The sequence below is a fragment of the Nylanderia fulva genome, unplaced genomic scaffold (assembly GCF_048542155.1).
Source record: "Nylanderia fulva isolate GAGA-0341 unplaced genomic scaffold, ASM4854215v1 Scaffold24, whole genome shotgun sequence".
In the NCBI taxonomy this organism is placed as follows: Eukaryota; Metazoa; Arthropoda; class Insecta; order Hymenoptera; family Formicidae; genus Nylanderia; species Nylanderia fulva.
In genome coordinates, this window is record NW_028190304.1 from 3,177,826 (window position 1) to 3,201,056 (window position 23,231).

The 23,231-nt window shown below is 25.4% G+C and overlaps 1 protein-coding gene across 1 annotated transcript in view; it reads right to left on the reverse strand.

Annotated features, from left to right (window-relative positions):
- Positions 1 to 8,484: 8,484 nt before the first annotated feature.
- Positions 8,485 to 23,231, reverse strand: part of LOC114937683 (aminopeptidase N-like) — a 48,130-nt gene continuing 33,383 nt past the window's right edge. Inside the window, exons 4-8 of the mRNA XM_085483252.1 lie at positions 12,308 to 12,389; positions 11,514 to 11,851; positions 9,917 to 10,185; positions 8,906 to 9,096; positions 8,485 to 8,770 (exon numbers count right to left, since the gene is read on the reverse strand). Coding sequence (XP_085339378.1) covers positions 8,485 to 8,770; positions 8,906 to 9,096; positions 9,917 to 10,185; positions 11,514 to 11,851; positions 12,308 to 12,389 — 1,166 coding nt within the window. The remainder of the gene's footprint in view (positions 8,771 to 8,905; positions 9,097 to 9,916; positions 10,186 to 11,513; positions 11,852 to 12,307; positions 12,390 to 23,231) is intronic.

A 23,231-nucleotide genomic window follows, 5' to 3' on the forward strand; every position in this document is an offset into this window, starting at 1 on the left:
ATATACAGCAAACGATAACTGTAAAAACATGATTACGTGGAAAGAACAAGAGTTGGTACAGTAAAGGCAAGTAAGTAAGTACATGTAATGTATCGTATTGGCATAACGCTATATCCGCGGAGCAGATAATGTGGCTGTAGAGGTAGTCTGCAGTGCAGCTAATGTGGACGTAGATGTTGATTGAGATAATTGTCTAATATAAAATAGAATTTAAAAATTTAGTTTAAAAAGCTGTTGCATATATAAATAAAGTTTATTTTTTCTAAATTTGGAATATGTTTAATTAATTAATTTTTTAAGTCTATGTTTAATAAATTTTTTAAGTCTGTATTCAATAATTTTATTCATTTGATAAATACATGTATGTCTTTATTTTGATATGTTTAATATAATTAGAAATTCATTATTAATTAGATATGTAAACTATAAATTCATATATAATATTTGAAAATATATGTGAATATTTAAATTTTTATCTTCTCCTTCCTCTCCTTCAACCTCTTTAATATCAATATGTGTATGTGTGTACACGCGCGCACATTTGTACGTATTTATTTAATTATTGGATAGTTGAGAGTACTTAATTGATAAAAAATTATGACAATAATAATCCTTTTGTTTTTTTTTCTTATTATTTACTCAGATTTTTTTGTCTATCTTATAAGATAAACACTTTAGAGATTGAATATTTCAAGTAAACTAATTGTAAGTAAATTTCACATTAATGCATATAGATGTTTAATCATGAATGTACTAAATAAGTACACAAGACGAACAGTGAGTGAGTGAGTGAGAATGAGAGTGTGTGTGTGTGTGTGTGTGTGTGTGCGTGCGTGCGTGCGTGCGTGCGTGCGTGCGTGCGTGCGTGCGTGCGTGCGTGCGTGCGTGCGTGTGTGTGTGTGAGAGAGAGAGAGAGAGAGAGAGAGAGAGAGAGAGAGAGAGAGAGAGAGAGAGAGAGAGAGAGAGAGAGAGAGAGAGAGAGATTGATTGATTGATTGATGAGCTTTTATTTAGCTTTCTCAGCTATTTTCTTATACAGTTTTAACATTTACATATGTAAGATATGCGCTTTTAATCTTCTTTTAAATAATTCGAGCCTATCGCAAGTTTTAATTTCTACTGGCAGGACGTTATACAATATACTTCCTTCATAAAACAAACTTTTCTGTGCACTCCTTGTTTTTCGAAATTGAATTTCGATATTACCCGCTTGTCTTGTTTCCCTATCGCATTTGTTCCCTACTATTTGTAACTTATCTCTTAACTGAATTGGTAACAGGTTATTCAATATCTTGAAAATAAATATACATATATTATATTGTAATCTTTGTCTTACTGACATAAATTGCAACGCCTCTAGCATGTCTTCCACTTTGGTGTATCTATCACATTGAAGTATTATCCTCATAGCTCTGTTTTGTACCTTCTGCAGTTGGGTTATCTGCGTCTCCCCCATGCCTATTAATATCGTCGCGCAATACTCAAAATGAGGAGCTATGATTGTCTTATATATAATGCATCTAGTATACACTGATATGTAATTACCTACTCTATTTAAGAAACTCGTTTTTTTACCTATTTTTTTTAACATATAATCACAGTGATCTTGAAATCGAAGTCTGTCATCGATAATTATACCCTAGATATTTCATAGTCTCTACACGCTCTATTTCAATTCCGTCCAGACATTTCAAAATAGTATTACCTCTCAATTCTTTTCGAATACTTCTAACTATCATATACTTCGTTTTACTTGCATTCATTTTTAACTTATTTATATTCATCCAACGTTCGATTATATTAAAAGCCGTGTTCAATTTTATCTCTATATCCGTGCTACTTTCTCCACTTACATATATAAGCGTGTCGTCTGCAAACATTTTTATATTGCACCCTTCTGGACAGCCTTCGATTATATCATTTATATATATTATAAATAGTAAAGGTCCTAGTACCGAGCCTTGTGGCACTCCGTATTCTGTTGTCAATAATTTAGACCATGTATGATTGAAACGCACTTGCTGTTTCCTATTATTTAAATATGATTTGAACCATTCTAAGGCCATTCCTCTAATTCCATAATAATACATTTTTCCTAATAATCTTTCTCTGTCTATTGTTTCAAACGCTCTCTTAAGATCCATGAAAATTACACCTACCATTTTTCCTTCGCTTACTATTAATTTCCATTCGTCAATGACAGTTTGAATCGCTGTTTCACACGAGTAATATTTTCTAAACCCCGACTGATGTTCTGTTATAATATCGTTAGTTTCCAAATACATTTCAAGTTGTTCTTTTACTACTAATTCTAACACTTTTTCAAATATTGGTAACATATTTATAGGCCTATAATCGCTCGCTTTTTTCGCTTTATCTATCTTTGGAATCGGTATTATCGTAGAGGTTTTCCAACCTTCCGGACAGAGACCTTCTCTTAAAGAATTGTTTATTATATTCGCAAATTCCTCTTTTATTACAGAAAAAGTTGTCCTCAATATATCGCTAGTTATTCCCTCTTCCGTACCTTTCTTTTTCGGCAATCCCATAACAATTTTTTCTAACTGCTCTAGTTTAATAGTCACGAAATTTTCCATAAATCCTTTATTTTCGATAATATAAATAATTTTCTTATTTATATTCATCCAATGATCGATTATATCACCGGATCTAACGACCTTTATAGAGTTTATTATACTATTAATACTTTGTATATAATATAAATTAAATTTATCAGCTATATTGCACTCTTCGATATCGCCTAAAATTTCAAAATCTATATTTCCTACCTCTTTTATGCCTACTGGCTCGCCTCTAATTATTTCTTTCAAGGTTTTCCACATAGACGTAGGATTTTCTTTATTAAGATCTATCATATTTTCATAATATTCTTTTTTCTTCTCCCTAATTAATTTTACTACTGTATTTCTTTCAATTTTATACTGCGACCAATTTTGTTCGGTATCGTCATACAATGCTCTTCTATATGCCTTATCCCTTCTATCCGCAGCCTCTTTTATTTCGTCTGAAAACCATTTCTTCCCTTCCCAAACTTTCGGAATTCTAAATTTTTTCCTCGGCGCCATTACATCTAACGCACCCACTATACTATCGACAAGTTTTTTCGCCCTCTCACTGACACCCATACATTCACACTGACATTCCTGGCTTTCTTGTAATTTATTTTTCACTAATATAGCAAATTTATTTTCATCAAACTTTTTATAATTCCTAGCACTAAATTCTCTATATTTACTTTCAGTTTTACTAACACTCAGCTCAACTTTCAGCCACGCGTGATCCGTAATTTTAGGTTCATGAATTACCTGTACTATTTTATTGTTATTAGCGAAGATCAAATCTATAATTGTCTGACTGTCTTTCGTAATTCTCGTCGGTTCGTTAACATATTGTTTCATACCTAAGCTTAGCATTGTCGTTTGCAGTTTATTCGCATAAAACGAATCTCTCATAAGATCTATATTAAAATCTCCTATTACCATGCATTCTCCCTTTATTATAAACTCTTCTACTATATCCTCGAAAAATCTCAAGAAATCTCCGTGCGATGCGCTCGGTGAGTGATATATTACCATTATCACTCCTTTATATAATTTATCTTTTACTTCTACCGCAACACACCAACAATTCGATTCTAATTTTTTTTTTCCCTCTAATACTATTTCATATTTAATATCGCTTCTAACGTATAAAATAACTCCTCCCGTATTCCTATTCTCAGCATTACATCTAACTATACTATAACCCGGAACGTTCACTTCACTGTCTTCGATATCCTCAGTCACTCTGGTCTCCGATAATGCTAAGAACGCAGGATTTATTTTCTTCATGATCTGATGTTGTATCTCATCTCTGTGCGCAATTAAACTTTGCGCATTTGTATATAGTATTATCTCCGCTTCTTCCTGTGGTTGCTATTTAGCGTCCTCCCAGCCTGCTCTCCTCTTCTCCTCCCGTAGCGCCCTCTTAAAGGTCGGACATTCCGGACTAAGGGCGTCATGGTCATCGCTTATATTCAGATTGTATGTTCGATTTTTGAACATACAATTCACACATTTCTTCTTTGTCGCTGTACAATCACGCGAGTTATGACTTCCTGCACATTTATAGCATGCTTCCTCTCGCGTACAATTTTTTGCAATATGATAATATCCCCAGCATTTGAAACATCTTTTAACATTGATGTGATTAAATACCGGACACTTCTTCCATCCTACACTTAGCTTTCCTTTCTTCAGTATCAGCTCATGTGTCTCTTCATCTGCTTCTATTATTATTGACCCTTCTTCATTTCCTTTTCTTTCAGATTGATTATTTCTCCTTTCTTTGATCATTCTCTTCACAATTCGCATATTTGCTGTATCTATTTTATTCTGCATCTTTATCGTATTTATAAATTAAAAACTTATTAAAAATTAATACATATAAATAAAATGTAAAGACATATAGAAAATTAATTAGAATAATGAATAAAGCTATGCAAGATAGTGCTATTTATATGGAATAAAATAAAATTGACTCTAGTTCTGCATAAATTATGTAATAATTATTTTATTTTAATTAATAAAATTCCTGTAACATGTAACTTTACGAAAATTGTATGTATTACTTGTACTTACTATTTTAATAATTTTTACTATTGTTAAAATAAAAAATTTGTATAAATATAAGTTTGATATTGATTGATATTATAATTGAATTTATTTATATAATTGTTATACAATGAGCATCTTAAAATTTTATAGGACAATAAATAAAATGAATAAAAATATAAAATGATGTCAATTGTGTATGCATAAAATATAGACGAGTAATAACCACATAATAAGTCAATTGGTCGATATTTACCAATTTGTTGTATATTGAAAATCATCCAACCATTCTCTTTAAATGCTAATAATAAAGTTAAACTTGTATTTTTGCATAAAGAAATATGTGAGAAATTGTTAAAATTGGAATACGTCTGGGTAGTAAAAGTTATCGGTAAGCAAAAATTGTATAATGTATCAATATTTTCTATCGATATATTTGTTTGGCTAAAAGGATGCTTATAACTTTGTGTTATTTTTATGAGAGGACAAAGAATAAGAAAAAAATAATTTTAATAATAAACGAGAGCTCTAAATATAATTTTAACATATATTTACCTCATCTTTCCAAATTAACATATCGTCAAAGTTTTTAATCTTAATCATAATATGTGTAATGTTCACTTAAAATAAGATATTTTAATATTTTTTCTTCTATTAATTAGTAACATAATTTTATCGCCGACCACATATAAAAATATATTTTATTTATATAATAAAAACTCATGAAATGCTTACTTTGTTAAGTTGTTCTATAGAATATATGCTATTAACAATATATAATTAATGTTGTGATTGTGTCAACTCGTTTACAAAACAACAAACAGATAATAAGCTTGTACAAATAATAAGCTTGCATATCATTAATAATAGTATACGTATGTTTAGAAAATAGAAGATTTTTTTTTTACTTCAGTTTAATTGTTTCAAAATTTTTTAATATACACGTAAGTGTACGACTATTTCTTGCACGTTTTTCAGTAGTCGACAGGAAACTTAACTAAATAGATTTCAACTTACGAATAAATACATGATTTGCATTCCGCCTCTTTTAGATAAAAATATTTGTTAGTAATATCATGATTTTTAGAGCAAGCCCAAAATTTCAAAATTTTATGATTACTGTGATTTTACTACATAATATACGTTATTCGCCATTATATATCAAACTGCATTATATCATTACAATAAGTCCATTTCCTTTACCATGGCAGAAGTCTACAAAAATATAAAATTTTGTTATAAAGATTTAGCACATATTGAGATCTTTTATACTTCTTAATCGACAAATTTCTCTTAAACTTTAGTAAAGAAATTATAACTTACAAAACATATAAATATGTGCAAATATATATATATATATATATATATATATATCTTGCAGTATTTGTGAGTTTATTAAAAATATTAGTAAGAAACGCCAAATTATGTTGCACGATTTTAAAGTTATGCAATATAAATTTTTTTAAGGTTAATATTTTATTTAAATAACTTTGTAAAATTAAAATGCACAGTAAAAAAAATTGTGTTAAATTTAACACATTTCACATGTCCCAATTTATCTACTCTAATTTTAATGTTAATTTAACAGAAAACAATTATGTAATTAAATAACACACGTAATATGTGAAAAAATAACACAAAAAAATATAATATAAGCAAAAATTCGTACATTTTCATTTAATTGTGTTGTTTTAACACTTAAAAATAGTGAATATTAACTCAACAGACAAATGTCAAAATAACATAACGACAATATGTTATATTAACATAAGAGTATGTTAAAATTTTAACACAAAAATTTCTACACAAGATAATTTCAACAGAAATACGAAATGTTTTTTACCGTGTGTGGATTTACGTAAGATGAAAGAGAGGTGAGAGGGTAGAGAAGAGAGAGAAAAAGAGAGAGAGAGAGAGAGAGAGAGAGAGAGAGAGAGAGAGAGAGAGAATGTGTGTTATGTGACTTATTGTTAATAAAAAATTTTAATGAATTTAAAATTCACCAGACGGTATTCGATTATACGTGAAAAAAGCTACAATTTAAGCCCTAATACGACCCTCTACGCTTAAGTGAAAAATGAGCAGCCTGGTGTGCCTTTTGACGCGAAACGTCCGATATACATTTACTAATTATTATAATGTATTAATTATATATTTAATATATAATATGATTTGTGTATATGACATGCGTAACATTTTTAATATATAATTTCATATATATACACACACACATACACATACACATGCAAATATATATATACATATATTTATAATATAAATATAAACGGATTTTTATAATAGGTATATATAAACATAAATATGTAGGCTGTAAATATAATATTTAAATAATAATTCGTTATACATATATATAGATGTATTTGTATGTGCGAGTGTGTGTGTGTGTTTGTGTGTTTGTGTGCGTGTTCTTAAACATATAATTTTATTAATTAACGTAAAAACATTAAAAAAAGAGCAATATATAATTTAAAATAAATAAACAATACATTGAGGTGCATTTATTGCTTGACAAGCATATTTATATATTTATATTATTTATATATTTATTTATTTATAAAATTGTTATATTATATCTAAAAATAAAATTTATTGTAATATATATGGCTATTTTCTTGTGACTACACAGATAATAATATATAGTCTTCAATCAAGTTCACAAAAATATGAAAAACTTGAGGCACGCAGTCATAAAGTTCAGTAAATACAGAGGCATCGAATAGTAACGCATCTATATAAACAATAATTAAAACAGTAAAAGAAATAGTAGATATAATATAAAAAATTATTTGTATGAAGTACATCCACTCATGCAAAGCTGCAATTTTTTTAATTCCAATGTTTAAAACGGATATTTTCATAATATTGTATCTGTCTGTTGATTTGATCGTTGCGAATTTTTATCTTGCTTTGAATTTTGTCAAAATTCATTATAAAATCCTAATATATATAAACAAATATTTGTATTATGAAATCAATGTATTTTATATATTAATTAAGAAATATAAAATTAATATTCTGAGATTAATAAGATAGAACAATATTTCTTTTTCTTTCGCTTTCCATAATAATATTTATTAAATTTACCTCCTTTATTTGACGTCTTTTCAGTATATCTTCTGTGATATTCATTTTTTGAACTAAGTATGCTTTGACCTTCATATTTTCAACGTATTCCTTTATTTCCTAAAATGTATTATTTTTTTAACATTATTAATAAATAAATTTTCTGTAACATTATCAAAATTATTCTTAACATTAAATAATAATTATAAATACGCATTATTATCACATTTTGTATAAATATATAAACATGTAAAATTTTTACCTTAATTAGATTTTCGGAATATATGTTGTTAATAATAATAATTAATGCTGCAGTTGTATTAACATGTCTAAAAACGAAAAAACTAGTGTATACAGAGTGGTTGGCAACTCGCGCCTCACCCGTCAGGTGCAGGTGGAGCAGATCCAACTGAGTAAAAACGTCCTTTACCATTTTGCGATTTTCTCAATCATAAAGGGGAAATTAATTAATAAAGTTTGGCCAATCCACGCGAGTGGTAGCGCGCGGCGAGAAGAGACAGTCCACTGGAAGGTCCAGCTTTATGCATGTTACTATCTTTGTCGATTATTATCCATTGCGTTTGTGTAGGGCACCCAAGTAGGCCGATTTTTATAAATTAATTTCCCATTAATTATAATTAATAATTGAGAATTATGCAAATTGGTAGAGGACTTTTTATTCAGTTTGACCTGCTCTACCTGCAGCTGACGGGCGCAAGTTACCGCGGACACCCTGTATATAAAACAAATAATAAATTTTTGTACAAAATATTTGTAAAAATATGTCACATTACTTTGGTTTTAGTTCCTGAAAATAATCTAATATGTGCTGCAGTATAATTAGATTATTTGCATGCTTCGTTATAATATGTAAGAAACCGTTAGAAAGATATTCCCGTTGTGTAAAAGTGAGTAAACTTAAATAATCCATTATGATATCAATATTTTCAGTGCAAGCCAAGAATTCTACATATTTAGTGTTATTCAATCCTAGATCATATACTAATTTCCAAATCTTTTTTTTGGCTATCATCAAACCTTTACAATATGTCCATTCCTTCCACCATGGCAAAAGTCTGAAATAAAAAAAAAATTAATTTTTTAATTAAAAATTAGCATATGGATCTCTTGATCAAATTACTTGAACATTATAGACAATACCTACAAGAGAATTTGATTACAAAAGGCTAAAAATATATAACAATATTTACTTGTGTTCTGTAGGATCTAGGAGATGTTGTCTTAATTTATTGTAGGCTTCTTTCTTACAAGTGTTGTCACCAAAAAGACATGCCCATTTTGCAGCTTCTTGTCGTAAACATGTTCTTAGCTCGTCTCTGTCATCTATTTCTTCATACTTTATTCTTTGAAGTACCTCAAATCTGACAGGCCATGCTCTATACTAAAAATCGTTAAATAAATATTTTTTTTTGTGCATGTTATAAATAGATTTAAAAAAGATTTTTCTATTATTTTTCAACATATTCTTAGAACTTTCTCTATTTTTTAAACAAAGATACCGACAAATTCACTTATAAATGCGAACGTTTATCTATGCATGTATTGTACATACGTTTAAATAAAAATTAATGTATAGAAAAATATGGTTTAATTTGTGCAAAATGTTTATAATATTTAAAAGGTAATAAAGTTTTATAACTATTTATCAATCCTATTTTCTTTAGGTATTTTCTAAGATAAAAAATATATCTTTTTTAAATATATAATTAAATTTCTTCAACTGCATGAATGTTTTACTTATTTAAAAATTACTAACATGTAATTTTCAAATAAATAAAACGTTCATGCAGTTAAAAAAATTTAATTATATATTTAAAAATTACTAATTGACAAAGATTTGAAGCCAGTAGCTATATATCCAACAATGTTATATACCAATAATATTGGCAGTAGTAAAAATTATACACTTTGAAGATCGTTCTTCGCGTGAGTTGAGTGATTATAGTTGTTATGAGTTAATGTTGTATGAGATAATGTTTTATGAAGTGATATTGAGTGATTATAGTGAGTTAAGTAATTATACACACTTAATTTGTTTGCACGTTTATTGGCCACGTAATAGGATGTAAAATTTTATCGTTGTTGGATATATTTTTCTGAGTATTTAAATTTCTTGTAATGAATAAAAGTATATGCAAATATCTAAAAATGTAACACTTTTATTGAAATCTATTGATATTTACTTTAAAGCTCTAACTTACTTCTTCTAGTATGGCTACAGGAAAAGTACTAAACATGTATTCCAGAGCTTTAAACATAGGATACCATGCTATATAATCTTCTTCTTGTTGTAAATACGGTATGATATTCCAGAATATAGAGGAATGGAGATGACCTGCTATCATAAAATAAAATGCATCATCGATAATTTGGGCACGATTAAGAACAGGAATTTTCGTGTAATTATCAGATTTTAGATAATTTGAAATTCTTTGCCAATTCTCATCATCATAGTTAACGCGATAATATCCTGTCAAATAATAAATAAATTTTATCAATTTTTATTGTTTCGAAAAATTTTATTAGAATATATTTTCTAATATTTTAGTTTCATACTTTCGTTTATATAAATTATAAATTAAGAACGTGCCAAAAATTTAATATATATAAATAAAATAAAAATATATATAAAAAATGTATTATAAAAATGTCATCTTAATACTTGAAATAGTAGAAAAAATGAATCTGTGCAATATATTGTTGTATATCATAAAATAAAATTGATTTTAGTTGTGGATAAATAATAATACTGCTCGACAAAAAATAACTTTTTGCAGGTTCAGAAAAAGTTTCCGAAGCGTATTCTTGTAGATTTTTTCATGCTGATTACAAATCCGGCCGCGAAAATTGCGTTTTACTTCAGGATTTTGAGATATCTTGATCTAAATATGCGAAAAAGGGCATTTTAGACACTCTTCTGTAAAACAGCTTTTAATTGGGACGTGATGAAAAGTGCTCCGTCGGCTCAAAATAAAGCTTAAGACTTGTAATTTATGTTAAAAAGATAAAAAAAGTTGAATCTATAAAGAGTTTATTGCAAAAACTAAATTAAGAAATTTAAAATATCATTTTTCGCAATTTTTCTTATACTAATACAAAGTCTTTAGACGTTTGGTAGAATCATTCACTTTAACTCTTTATAGATTTGACCTTTTATATATTTTTTTCATAAACTACAAGTTTTAAACTTGATTTTGAATCATTGTAATACTTTTGATCACGTTCCAATTAAAAGCTATATTTTACAGAAAAGTGTCTTAAATGCTCTTTCTCGCATATTTAGATCAAGATATTTAACAAACCTGACGTGATACGCAATTTTCATGGCCGGATTCGTAATCAACATGAAAAAATCTTAAAAATACGCTGTAAAAATCTCAACAAAAACTTTTTGTGTTTCGAACAGTGTAATTATTTTATACTAACCAATCTAATTTCTGTAACATGTAACGTTACGACAATTGTTTGTTACTTGCACGTATTATTAATTTCATAAATATAATTACCTTATTTTAATAATTTTTATTATTATTAGAATAAAACATTTGTAAAAATATAACATTAACATTTAATGATATTATTTAGAAAACGCCTACGTATATCTTAAATATAATTAATATATATGTAATAATGCATATGGCACAAAACGTTTTAAAACTATTATAGTTATATAATAAATATTTCAGATTTTTATATGATAATGAATAAAATAGATAAATATATAAAATAATGTCAATTATGTGTGTGTAAAATAAAGTTGAGAAATAACTTATAATAAGTTCATTGTTCAATATTTACCAGTTTGTTGTATATTGAATATTATCCAACCATCCTCCTTAAATGGTAATGTTAATACAAAATTTCTCGTAATTAGCGAAATATAAGAGAAATTGTTAAAATTACGGTACGTCTGCGTAGTAAAAGTTATAGGTAAGCAATAAGTTTTTAATATATCGAAATTTGGCACTGAAATAACTATTTTAGCCGTAGGATTATCATAATATCGTATTATTTTTACGAGAGGACAATGCTCTTCCGAAGCCCAATATTCCATTGTTCGTAGAACCATTTCTGATTTTCTTGATTCAGGAACAACTGCTTTCATAAAATTCTCAAAACTTCGATGATATAATTGGCTAAATTCACAAAGTATGTAAAATATATAAAAAAACATTATAAATATGTTAAAATTGTATGCATAATGTTAATGTTATGAAAAATGTTAATAAATACGAAGCAAAATACAAAACTGCACTTATATTTATACATTTATATATCTTATATTTATATTATGATAATAAAAATTATAACAATTTTAATGAAATTTAATAATTTTATTAAATTTTTAGACATTATTAGCATTAATATAGATTATATTTGAGCAAAGTATTGTGAGAGTTATAAAATGATTAAAAGAAGAAATAAAACAAATACATAAATAAAACAAAACAAAAACAGATTACAAAAAACATTAGAAAATAATGTAAGAAGAAGCTAAAAGTAAAGGACATTTAAAAAATTTTTATTATGAAACATTATTTATATTACACAATTTCATTTTTTGAAATTATATTTTATATTGAATTACTCACGTGCTATTTACATATGAGCGAATGCCATTCCAAAATATTTTTTTGGTGAAGACGTTTTGCATCATGCGCAGTATAAAGGGTGCTACGATTTACATCAAAATTATAAATTAGATATATTATAAATATACATTTATTACAATGATTACTTGTAAACATACTGATTTTTTAAAGGAAAATTATATTGTATATGTATACAGTGTAGTAATCACGTAAGGGTAAAATATTGTATATTTTCGTACCTTTTATAATTGTATATTATAAGTAAATTTTCCGTTAATACTTACAAAGATAGGAAAACTTTTAAAAACTATTCAATTAATTACTTCTAACATATGTGCGGTATTACTGAGCACTTTGTGTGTGTGTGTGTGCTATTTTATCTTTTCAACTTATTATATTACCTCTGATAGATTGGCGAATTTCCAATAAACTGTCATTTTGTGAAGTTAAAGGCCACATATGATAATCACCATCCAAATTAAAAGAGTAATGTTGATTTTGAACAACAAATAAATGTATTATTTTATAATTTGGATAAGTCTATAGGAAAAAAATTAATATATCGATATAACCTTTTTGAAAATACATGCATTAAAAACAGATACTAATATTATTAACGTTACTTTATTGTTAACACAAAACACTTTTTCATTTTGAAAAACTTACATTCAAATAAATATATAATAATAAAATTTATAATTTTTGGGTTTAAAATTTTTCGCGATATTAAAAAATTTTTTCTTTTAAACAAAAATTTTTAATTTAAAAAACTTTTTAATTTAACTTTTATTTAAAAAAAAAATTTTTAAATTTTTGTAATTTTTTTTAATCAAAATTTAAATTTTTGCCATTAAAGAATTTTAAAAATTAACTGGGTTTAAAACTTTGAAAATAAAAATTTTTTTTTAAAATTTTTATGTTTATAAAAAATACTTTAATTACCCTTATTTCAAAATTTTAAATTTAAATTTTTTTAAAATTTTTAAAAGGAATATTTTTTTGTTTTTTAAGAATTTTTATTATTATTCCCCCCTTTAAATTTTTTTTTAAATTTTTTGGGGAAACTTATATCTTTTTTTTTTTTAAATTAAAATTTTTTTTTAAGCATAAATATTTTTAAAAAGAAGGAACCCCCAAAAAAAAATTGGTTTTTTTAAAAAATTTTTAAAATATTTTAAATTTTTAAAAAATATTTTTTTAAAATTTAAAAACAAAATCTTTTAAAAAAGGGGGGGAAAAAAAAAAATTTTTTAATTTTTTTGTTTTAATCTTGGGTTTTCAAAAATTTAAAAAAAATAAATTTTTAAAAAAAAAAAAAATTTTTTAAATTTTTGGGGGAAATATTGTTTAGAAAGGATAAATCTTAAATTTTAAAAAAAAATAATAAAACTTAAATATAAAAAGAAGAAAAAACTTTGGGGGGGAAGAAAAGGGGGGAAAAGGGGAAAAAAAGGGTGTGGTTTTAGATTTGGGGTTTTTTAAAAGGATTTTTTTAAAAAGGTATTTAAAACAAAAATTGAATTTAAAAAAAATTTAATTTTTTGTACTTATTAAAAAACGAAAAAAAACCCTTAAAAAAGAAAAAAAAACCGAAAAGCAAAGAGAAGGAGGGGGGGGTTTTTGAAAAAATTTTCGAAATAAAAATTTGGTTTTAAAAAGGATGAAAAAAAAAGCAAAAGTCGGGAAAAAAAATTTCAAAACCTTTTATTTTGAATTTAAAAGATTACTCTATGTTTTTTTTTTCAAAAATGGGGAAGGGGTGAATTGATAGCCCCTGGGTTTTTTTTCGGAGGAAAAATTTGGCCAAAAATTTAAAAAAAAAGGGGAAACAGGGAACGGGAAAATTGGGGGTTTTCAAAATTTTTAATTTTTCCCCGGTTTGATTTTTAAATTGAAAAAGGGGTTTTCAGAGAAAGAGCCTTTTTTTTTTTTTAAAAAAAAAAAAAATTCTTTTTTTACCCCACAAAAAATCTTTTTAAATTTTTTTGGTAATTTAAAAACTATTTTTTTATCGGAAAAACTTTGTTTTTGAAAAAAAATTTTTATAATTTTCCCTAAAAACAGAAAATTTTTTTTTTTTGGGAGGGGAAAAAATTTTTTTTTTTGTAAAAAAATTTTTCTTTTTTTTGGTTTTTTTTTTTTTTTTCTTTTTTCCCCCTTAGGCTTTTTGGGGGGTTTTTTGGGGTTTTTTTTTTTTTGCCCCTTTTTTTTTTTTTTCCCCTTTTTTTTCCCCCCTTTTCAAATTTTTTTTTTGGGGGGGGGTTTTCCCCCCCCCCTTTCCCTTTTTTCCCTCCCCCCTTTTTTTTTTGGGTTTTTTTTTTTTTCCCTTTTTTGGGGGGGGTTTTTGTTTTTTTTTTTTTTTTTTTTTTAAAATTTTTTTTTTTTTTTTTTTGTTTTTTTCCCCGGGGGGCCCCCTTTTTTTTTTTTTTTTTTTTTTAATTTTTGGGGATTTTTTTTAAATTTTTTTTTTAAAAAAAAAATTTTTTTTAAAAAAACAAAAAATTTTTAAAAAAAAGTTTTGTTAAATTTTTCAAAATTTAAATTTTTTTAAAAAAAGGGGGAAAAAAAATTTTTTAAAATTAATAAAAAAAAAATTTTTTTTTAAAAAATTTTAAAAATTTTTAAAATTTTTTCCCAAAATTTGGGAAAAATTTTTTTTGGGGAAAAAAATTTTAAATTGGGGAAAATTAAAAAAAACCCATTAAAAATTTTTTTTAATAAGTTTTTAAAAAAACGAAGGTTAAAACCCCTTTTTTTACTTTTTCATAAAATTTTTATTTGAATTTTTTTTTCCCCCAAAATTTTTTTAAAAAATTTTTTTAAAAAAAAAATTTTTTGGGGGTTGGGGTTTTTTCCCCCCCCCAAAAAAATTTTTTTTTCCCAAAAGGTTTAGGGTTTTTAACGGTTTTTAAAATTAAAAATTTTTTGAAAAAATTTTTTTAAAAAAATTTAAATTTTTTTAATTTAAACATTCTAAAATAAAATTTTAAAATAAAAAATGGGATTTTTCTGTTTTCCCAAAATTTTTAAAAAATATTTTTATCCAAAAATTTTAAAAATTAAATTAGAAAAAATTCAAAAACCCCAAAAACCCAAAAATTTTTTGAAAAAAAAAAAATTTTTTTTTTTAAAAATTTTTTAAAAAAAAAAAATTATTTAAAATAAAAAATTTTTAATTAAAATATTTTAAAGTAATTAAATTTTTTTTAAGAAAAAAATTTTTTTTTATTTTAAAAATTTTTTTATTTTTTTTTACCTTTTTTTTTAAAAAATTAATTTTTTAAATTTTATTTTAAATTTAAAAATTTTTTTTTAAAACTTTTAAAAAATTTTTTTTAAAATTTTTAAGAAAAATTTTTTTTTTTTTTTTTTTTTTAATTAAAAGGGTTTTTTTTTTTTGGGTTTTTTGGGGTTTTTTCCCCAAAAATTCTTTTTAAAAAAAAAATTTTTACTTTTTTGGGGGGGAATTTAAAAAAATTTAATAAAAAAAAAATAATAAAATTTTTTTTTAAAAAAAATTTTTGGGGTTTTTTTTTTTTTTTTTGGGGGTTTTTTTTCCTTTTTTTTAAAAAGGGATTTTTTAAAATTTATTTGGAAAAAAAAAAAAATTTTTATTTTTGCAAAAAAAAAAAAGGTTAAATTTTAAAATTTGTTTCCTTTGCCTTTTTTTTAAATTTTTTTTTCCAAAATTTGAAATTAAAGGGCCCCCCCCGGGGTTTTTTTAAAAAATTTTTTAAAATTTTTTTTTAAAAAATTTTTAAATTTAATAAAAAATTTAATTTTTAAAAACAAAATTTTTTTTTTTTTTTAAAAAATTTTTTTTTAAAAATTTTTAAAAATTTGGGGGGGGAAAAAAAAAGGGGGGGGGGGGGATTTTTTTTTCTTTAAAAAAAAAAAAAAAATTTTTTTTTAAAAAAAACCCCAAAAAATTTTAAAATTTTTCCCCCCTGAAAAAATTTTAAAATTTTTTTTTTTACCCAAAATTTTTTTTTTTAAAATTTTTTTTCCCCAAAAAGCGGGTAAATTTTTTTTTTTTTTAAATTCCTTCAAATTTTTTTTTTTAAAATTTTTTTATTTTTAATTTTTTTTTAAAAAGGGGGGGGGAAAATTTTTTTTTGGGAAAATTTTTTTTTGATTTTTTAAAAAATTTAATTTTAAATTCAAAAATTTTTTATTTTAAATTCCCAAAAATTTTTAAATTTTTTTTTTTAATTTTTTTTAAAATTTTTTTTTAATTTTGGCTTTTTAATTAAAATACCCTATTTTTATTTAAATTGTTTTAATTTTTTTTAAAAAAACCCAAAACCCCCAAAAAAAAATTTTTCAAAAAGGGGAAAAAAAAAAAAACGAAAACAAAAAAACAAAATTTTGGGAAAAAAAAAAAAAATTTTTTTTTTTTGGGAAAAAAAATTTTGGATAGTTGTTTATTTTTTAGTAAAAAAAAAAAAACTAATATTAATTTAAAAAAAATTTAAACTTTAAGGCATTTTCTTCCAAAAATTTTAAAATTTTAAATTTTTTTTTTTAAAATTTTAATAACCCTTTTTCTAAAGGGTTTTTTTGTAATTTAAAAGGGGATTTTATTTTCAACTTAATAATTTTGGGTTAACTATTTCAAGTTCCCAAAAAAAAAAATTTTGGAATTTTAAATTTTTAAGGGGTCCAAAAAAACATCTAAAAAAACAAAAATTTTTAAACTTAAAAAAAAATAAACTCAAAAAAAAATTCTTTGATTCCCCGTATGCGAAAATTTTTTTTTATGAAAAAAAGCTTAATATCTTCCTCATTTTTTAAATTTCGTTAATTTTTTTTATTTTTTTAAAAAATTTGGGAACCTTTAAAACAAAAAATTTGCCTAAATCTTTTTTAAATTTAAAAAAAAAAATTATTTAAACGGAAGTTAAAAGCCGAAAAACAAAAATTTTTTTTCCATTTTCAAAAAAATTTTTAAAACCTTTTTTTTTTTCATCAAATAAATTTTCAAGGCTTTCAACATTTTTTTGTTTTTTTTTTTAATTTTTTTAAAAATTATAAAAAAAAAGGGGAAAAAAATCAAAATTTTTTAAACTTTTAATAATTTAAAATTAAAAACCTTGGTTCTATTTGAAAAAATTTTCCCCATTTTTTTTAAAAAATTTTGGGAAATTCCTTTTTAATTTTAATTAATCGCATTAAAGAAATTTTTAAAACGAAAAAACAAAGAATATAAAACAAAAATTTTTTCAAAACTTCTAAAAATAGTTTTTACTTTACCATTTAAAAAAAATCTAAATTTTCCCTTTTTTTTCGCATTTTAAAAAAAATTTAAAAAAAGTTGAAAATATTATTTTCTTTTTTAAAAGAATTTTTTTTATTTTTTAAAAATTTTGATCAGGGCGCCAAGTAAACAAAAATTTTTGTTTTTTTTAACATTGAAACTTTTTCCCAATGGTTTTTTGGGATTTTTCCAATTTCAAATTTTCCATTTTAATGGAAAATCTACCCAAAAAAAAATTTTTTTTTAAAAAAAACCAAAAATTGGGTTCAAACAAATTAAAAATTTACGATGCCTAAAAATTTTTTTAAAAAACTCAAAATTTTTAAAAAGTACGTTTTTTTAAACTTAATTTGTTTAATTTTTTGGCCTTGAAAAATTTAAAAAAACACCCCCCTGAGTTCTTTTAAAATTTTTTAATTGCATTCTCCTCAATTGATTTTTCAATTAAAATATTTTTTTTTTTTACAAATCCTAAAAATTTTAAAATTTGGATTATAATGTATTTAATAATAATTTTATTTTATTTTATTTTCCCGATTTTTTAAAATTTTTTTAGAACAAAAATTTTCATAAAACCTTTAAAGCTTTTTAATAATTTTATTGAAAATTTTTGAAACATTCGCAAAAAAGTTTTTTTGGCAAAATTTTTCAATTTTAAAATTTTTTTTCTATTTTTGAACCTATTTTTTTAAAAAAGGGGTAAAAAAATTTTTTAAAATTTTTTTTTTTTAAAATTTTTTAAATTTAAAAAAAGTTTTTAATTTTGTTAAAAATTTAAAACGGGGGCAAAAATTTTCAATTAAAAAAAAGATTTTCCCCCTTTTTGGGAATATTATTTTAAAAAAATTTTTTTGCCTTTTTTGGAGTTGTTGTTGGGGCGTTCTGGGTTTTTTTTAAAATTTTTTTTTTTATAAGATTTATGCCCTTTTTTTTTTTAAAAAAGGCTTCCCCATTTTTTCCCTTAAATTTTTTTTAATTTTTTTTCCCAAAAATTTTATTTTAAAATTCCGAAAAATTTTTTAAAACTGAAGGTTTCCCAAGATTAAAAAACGAAAGAATTTGTTTTTGTAAAAATATCCTTCATTGTATTCCCGGGGAATTTTTAGCCTTTAAAATTTTTTGGGATTTGTCTTCATAAACTTTTAATAAAAAAATTTGAAAATTTTTGGGGAAAATTCCTTTAAAAACAAAAAACGGGTTTTCCCCCCTCTTTATTAATTTTCAAAAAAAAATTTTTTTTTCCACAAAATCACCTTTTTATTTCCAAAATTTTAAAAAAAAAAACCGCTTTAAAATTTTTCCTTTAGCAAAATTAAAGTCCAGAAAAAGGGTGGAGTGGCCCCGAAAAATTAAAAAGAAGGGTCATGTTTTCCGTTGCATGAAATTTTTTTGAAAAGAGAGGAGAAAAAGAATTTTGATTTTTACAAGTAACGCGATTTCCTTCACTTCTTTATTTTACCTTCCTTTTTTCTGTTTTTCAAAATTTTTTTTTTTTCAATTTTTTTTAAACTTTTTTTTAAAAAATTTTAAAAAAAAAAAAAAATTAAACAAAAACATAAAAAAACCAAAAACCATTACAAAAAACTTAAAAATAAGTAAAAGAAGCTAAAGAAAGGCATTTAAAAAATTTTTTTATAAAAAATTATTTATATTCACAATTTCATTTTTTTAAATTATTTTATATTGAATTTCTCCCACGGCTATTTACATTGGGGAATGCCTTCCAAAATATTTTTTTGGGGTAAGACGTTTTGCATCAGCGCAGTATAAAGGGTGCTACGATTTACATCAAAAATTATAAATTAGATATATTATAAATATACATTTATTACAATGATTACTTGTAAACATACTGATTTTTTAAAGGAAAATTATATTGTATATGTATACAGTGTAGTAATCACGTAAGGGTAAAATATTGTATATTTTCGTACCTTTTATAATTGTATATTATAAGTAAATTTTCCGTTAATACTTACAAGATAGGAAAACTTTTAAAAACTATTCAATTAATTACCTCTTCTAACATAACTAGGTGCTGTATATGAGCAATTTGTGGGTGTGTGGTGATATTCTATTTTACTTTTCAACTTTGTATATTCCTCTGATAGATTGGCGCCGAATCTCCCATCAACTGTCCATTTTGGGAAGTTAAGGCCACATATGAGAATCACCATCCAAGCTGTAAAAAGAGTAATGTTGATTTTGAACAACAAATAAATGTATCTTTTATAATGGGGAAAGTCTATGGAAAAAAATTAATATATCGATAGAAGAAACAAAATAGAAGATAATCGGTACAATCAGAAATTATAAAACTCGTATACATACACTCCGCAAATAAATTAAATATAATTCTCCTCCCTATTCAAACCGTCCGGCCGGTCGGAGTGTCTCCCTAACGGTGACCATCGTCAGGAAGGAAGCAGAGCCGTGACTCCCTTACCAACACTAATCACATGGTATAAATTAACGTAGAACAATTCACAAGAATTAAAAATTAAAAACCAAACCGGGAAGAACACTCACCCCGACAGTAAAAACAGAGAGAAGACGATGCTACACGTGACACATCACTCTAACGACTGTGCGGTATTCTACCTCGACACAGTCGATACATATATACGCAAAAACAAATATAAAAATAAAATATGAAAATAAAAATAAAAATAAAAACAACTAAACTAATCGGCACTTATGTCAAAAGTCTAACAAAAAAACCGGCTATGTAAAATCACAAAGTTAGATTTTGGTAAATTTTTCTATTAACAAATCAAGATTCTCATTTAATTTATCAGTGTCGCTATGTAAATTTAAACTGTTCTTCTGACGTTTTATGTGGATCATTTCGGATATCAAACGTTTACCTAAAAAAGGCTCCTCGTCTAAGACTTTTACATCCTCCCAATTAAATTCATGGTTCAATAATCTATGTTCCGATATGACTGATAATTGTGACGCGTTTCTTTTTATGTTGTTGCGATGTTCTTTCATCCTAGTTTTCAACAATCTACCTGTCTGCCCTACGTACGACGCATCACAATCCATACAATCAATTTTATAAACTACATTATTATGGAGTTCCCTTGGTAACTTATCCTTGTGTACTTTAATGAATTTACGGAGACTGTTAATTGCTGTATATGATGGAGTGATATCCAAATCACGTGTAATGTCCTCGATTCTCTTCGATACATTATTAATATACGGAATATTAAAGTACGAAACTTTTTTCTGCGTTGGAATCTTGTCATTGCATATATTTGCTCTATTGTTATGCAACTTATTATTATAGCGGAAGAACAACTTTTTTAACCGCGCTTGCAAAGTATGAAATATCAAATTGAGAGGATAATTATTAGACAAAAGAACTCCAATCATAGACTCAAAGTTATCTTTATGGAATTTCGGATGAGATAGCCAAAAAACTCTATCTATGAGGCTGATAATGGTGCCCTTTTTATGACAGAACAGAGAGGATGCTGCGATTCAAAATTTAAATATCTACCTGAATACGTCGGCTTATGAAACAAATCGAACTCAATGCTCCCATTATTTATAATAATGGTGACATCTAAAAAATTCAATCGGTTGTCAACCCCCTCCTCCATGGTGAACTGCAATCTAGGATGGAAAGAATTGAAAGTGTTTAAAACTATTTTAAGCATGGAGGGTGGGGCCGCCAACGCGATATCGTCAACATATCTAAAATAAAATGGAAATAAAAATGGAATCGCAGCAATCGCTCTACTCTCCAAATTTTGCAACGTGATATCCGCAATGATCGGTGAGAGGGGGGAACCCATAGGTGTGCCAAAAGTCTGTTGATAACATACATTATTAAACATAAAATAAGTCGAGTTCATAATAAAACGAATTGCCAATAAAAATTCATCTCGTGGAATAATACACTCTTTTTCAATATACCCCCATCTGTTAATTAAACTATCAATAGCCATATCCAACGGTAAACAATGATGCAACATCTAGTGAAACTAGCTTCACATCACTATCCACACATAAACCATTTAATTTGTTCACTAATTGAAAACTATCAGAAATAGCCGAATCAGGTTTCGGAATTGCCTTATATATTATCTTATGTAAAAATTTTGCCAAGTAATAAAGAGGTGTATTCCTAGATGACACGATGACACGTAAAGGGCAATTCGGTTTATGCACCTTCGGCAGACCATACGCTCTCGGTAAAACCCCGTCCGTGCAGTTCAGGGATTTATATGTTGTTGAAGAAATGTAATTCTTCGTTTTCCATCTCATTAAAATTCCGTGTAATTGATTAATTAAGTTCCTAGTCGGATCTTTTTTAACAACAGTATAAGTATCCCGGTCAGCCAGCAAATCACACATTTTGTCCATGTACATATCTCTATTCATCGCAACCGTGATATTACCCTTATCCGCCTTCATAAATAAAATATCGGGATTGTCTTGGATGAATTTACCCGTCAAGTCAATTTGTAAGCCTTACAAAAACTATTTTTTGCGTGAGCTTTTTCTGACATAGAAATATGGAATTTATTTATTATGGGAAAGGCTCTACTTCTGACTGCAGATCGTTTTTCCACAGGGAGTTTAAAATATCATATTTTATTTTTACACACGCCTTATTACAATTATTGTCTACCGTGATATGGTTCGAAAGACCACGAAAGGCTGACTGATTTTCTATACATGTCATCGTGCGATAAATGTGATACGTTAGGACAACAAATCTTCTGAAGTCAATATAAATATATATATATATATATATATGTGTGTGTGTGTGTGTGTGTGTGTGTGTGTGTGTGTGTGTGTGTGTGTGTGTGTGTGTGTGCGCGCGTGAGTTTCTGTTTGTGCGTATGCGTGTGCGACGGCATTTGTATGTAACAGTTGTATTAATTAAGCACTTTCAAATTTCGGCCAATTAATCATATAAATATGCATTATTTACAAATTTATATATATCTTACTTATTTCGATAAACATTTCTACAACATATATGATGTAATATCTTGTAATATATTCATCGTTTTCGACAATTTTATCCTAATAATATATTTATCCTAATAATATCTTTATCTTAATAATATATACGCACACACGTTCACACGCACGCACGCACGCACGCATGCTCACACGCAATAATTTTAATATTAATATATAGTTAATAAAAATATTAAAAATTAATAAGAGATAGTATAAATAAGTTAAAAATATAAAGGTAAAGATATTATAAAAGTAAAATGTATCTAATATTTATAAAAATAATATTATGCATTATTAATATACATATATATCGTTTAATTTAATGTGCATGTCTTACATAGTAGCTCCCATTTCATAATCTAATTGATAAGCTATAGAAAATTTTTAAGATATATTTATATTGTTTTACGGTTTCAGTACAATAGATTTCTATTTCTTCAAAATTTTGTTCATGTTGCAACCCTGATGTACACATTTTTTTTACTCAAGTAGATTCGACATTTATCATTAATATAATAATAAGAAACAATAAATAATAGAGAGGCAAATAGAATAATGAGATAATTTTTTAATATCAAAATTTATCGCGTTGATTGGAAAATACACATGTTAAACGCGCAATTATTGTCGCAAACATCAATTTGAGAACAAAAGATTTTAAATTTATACTTTTTATCTTCT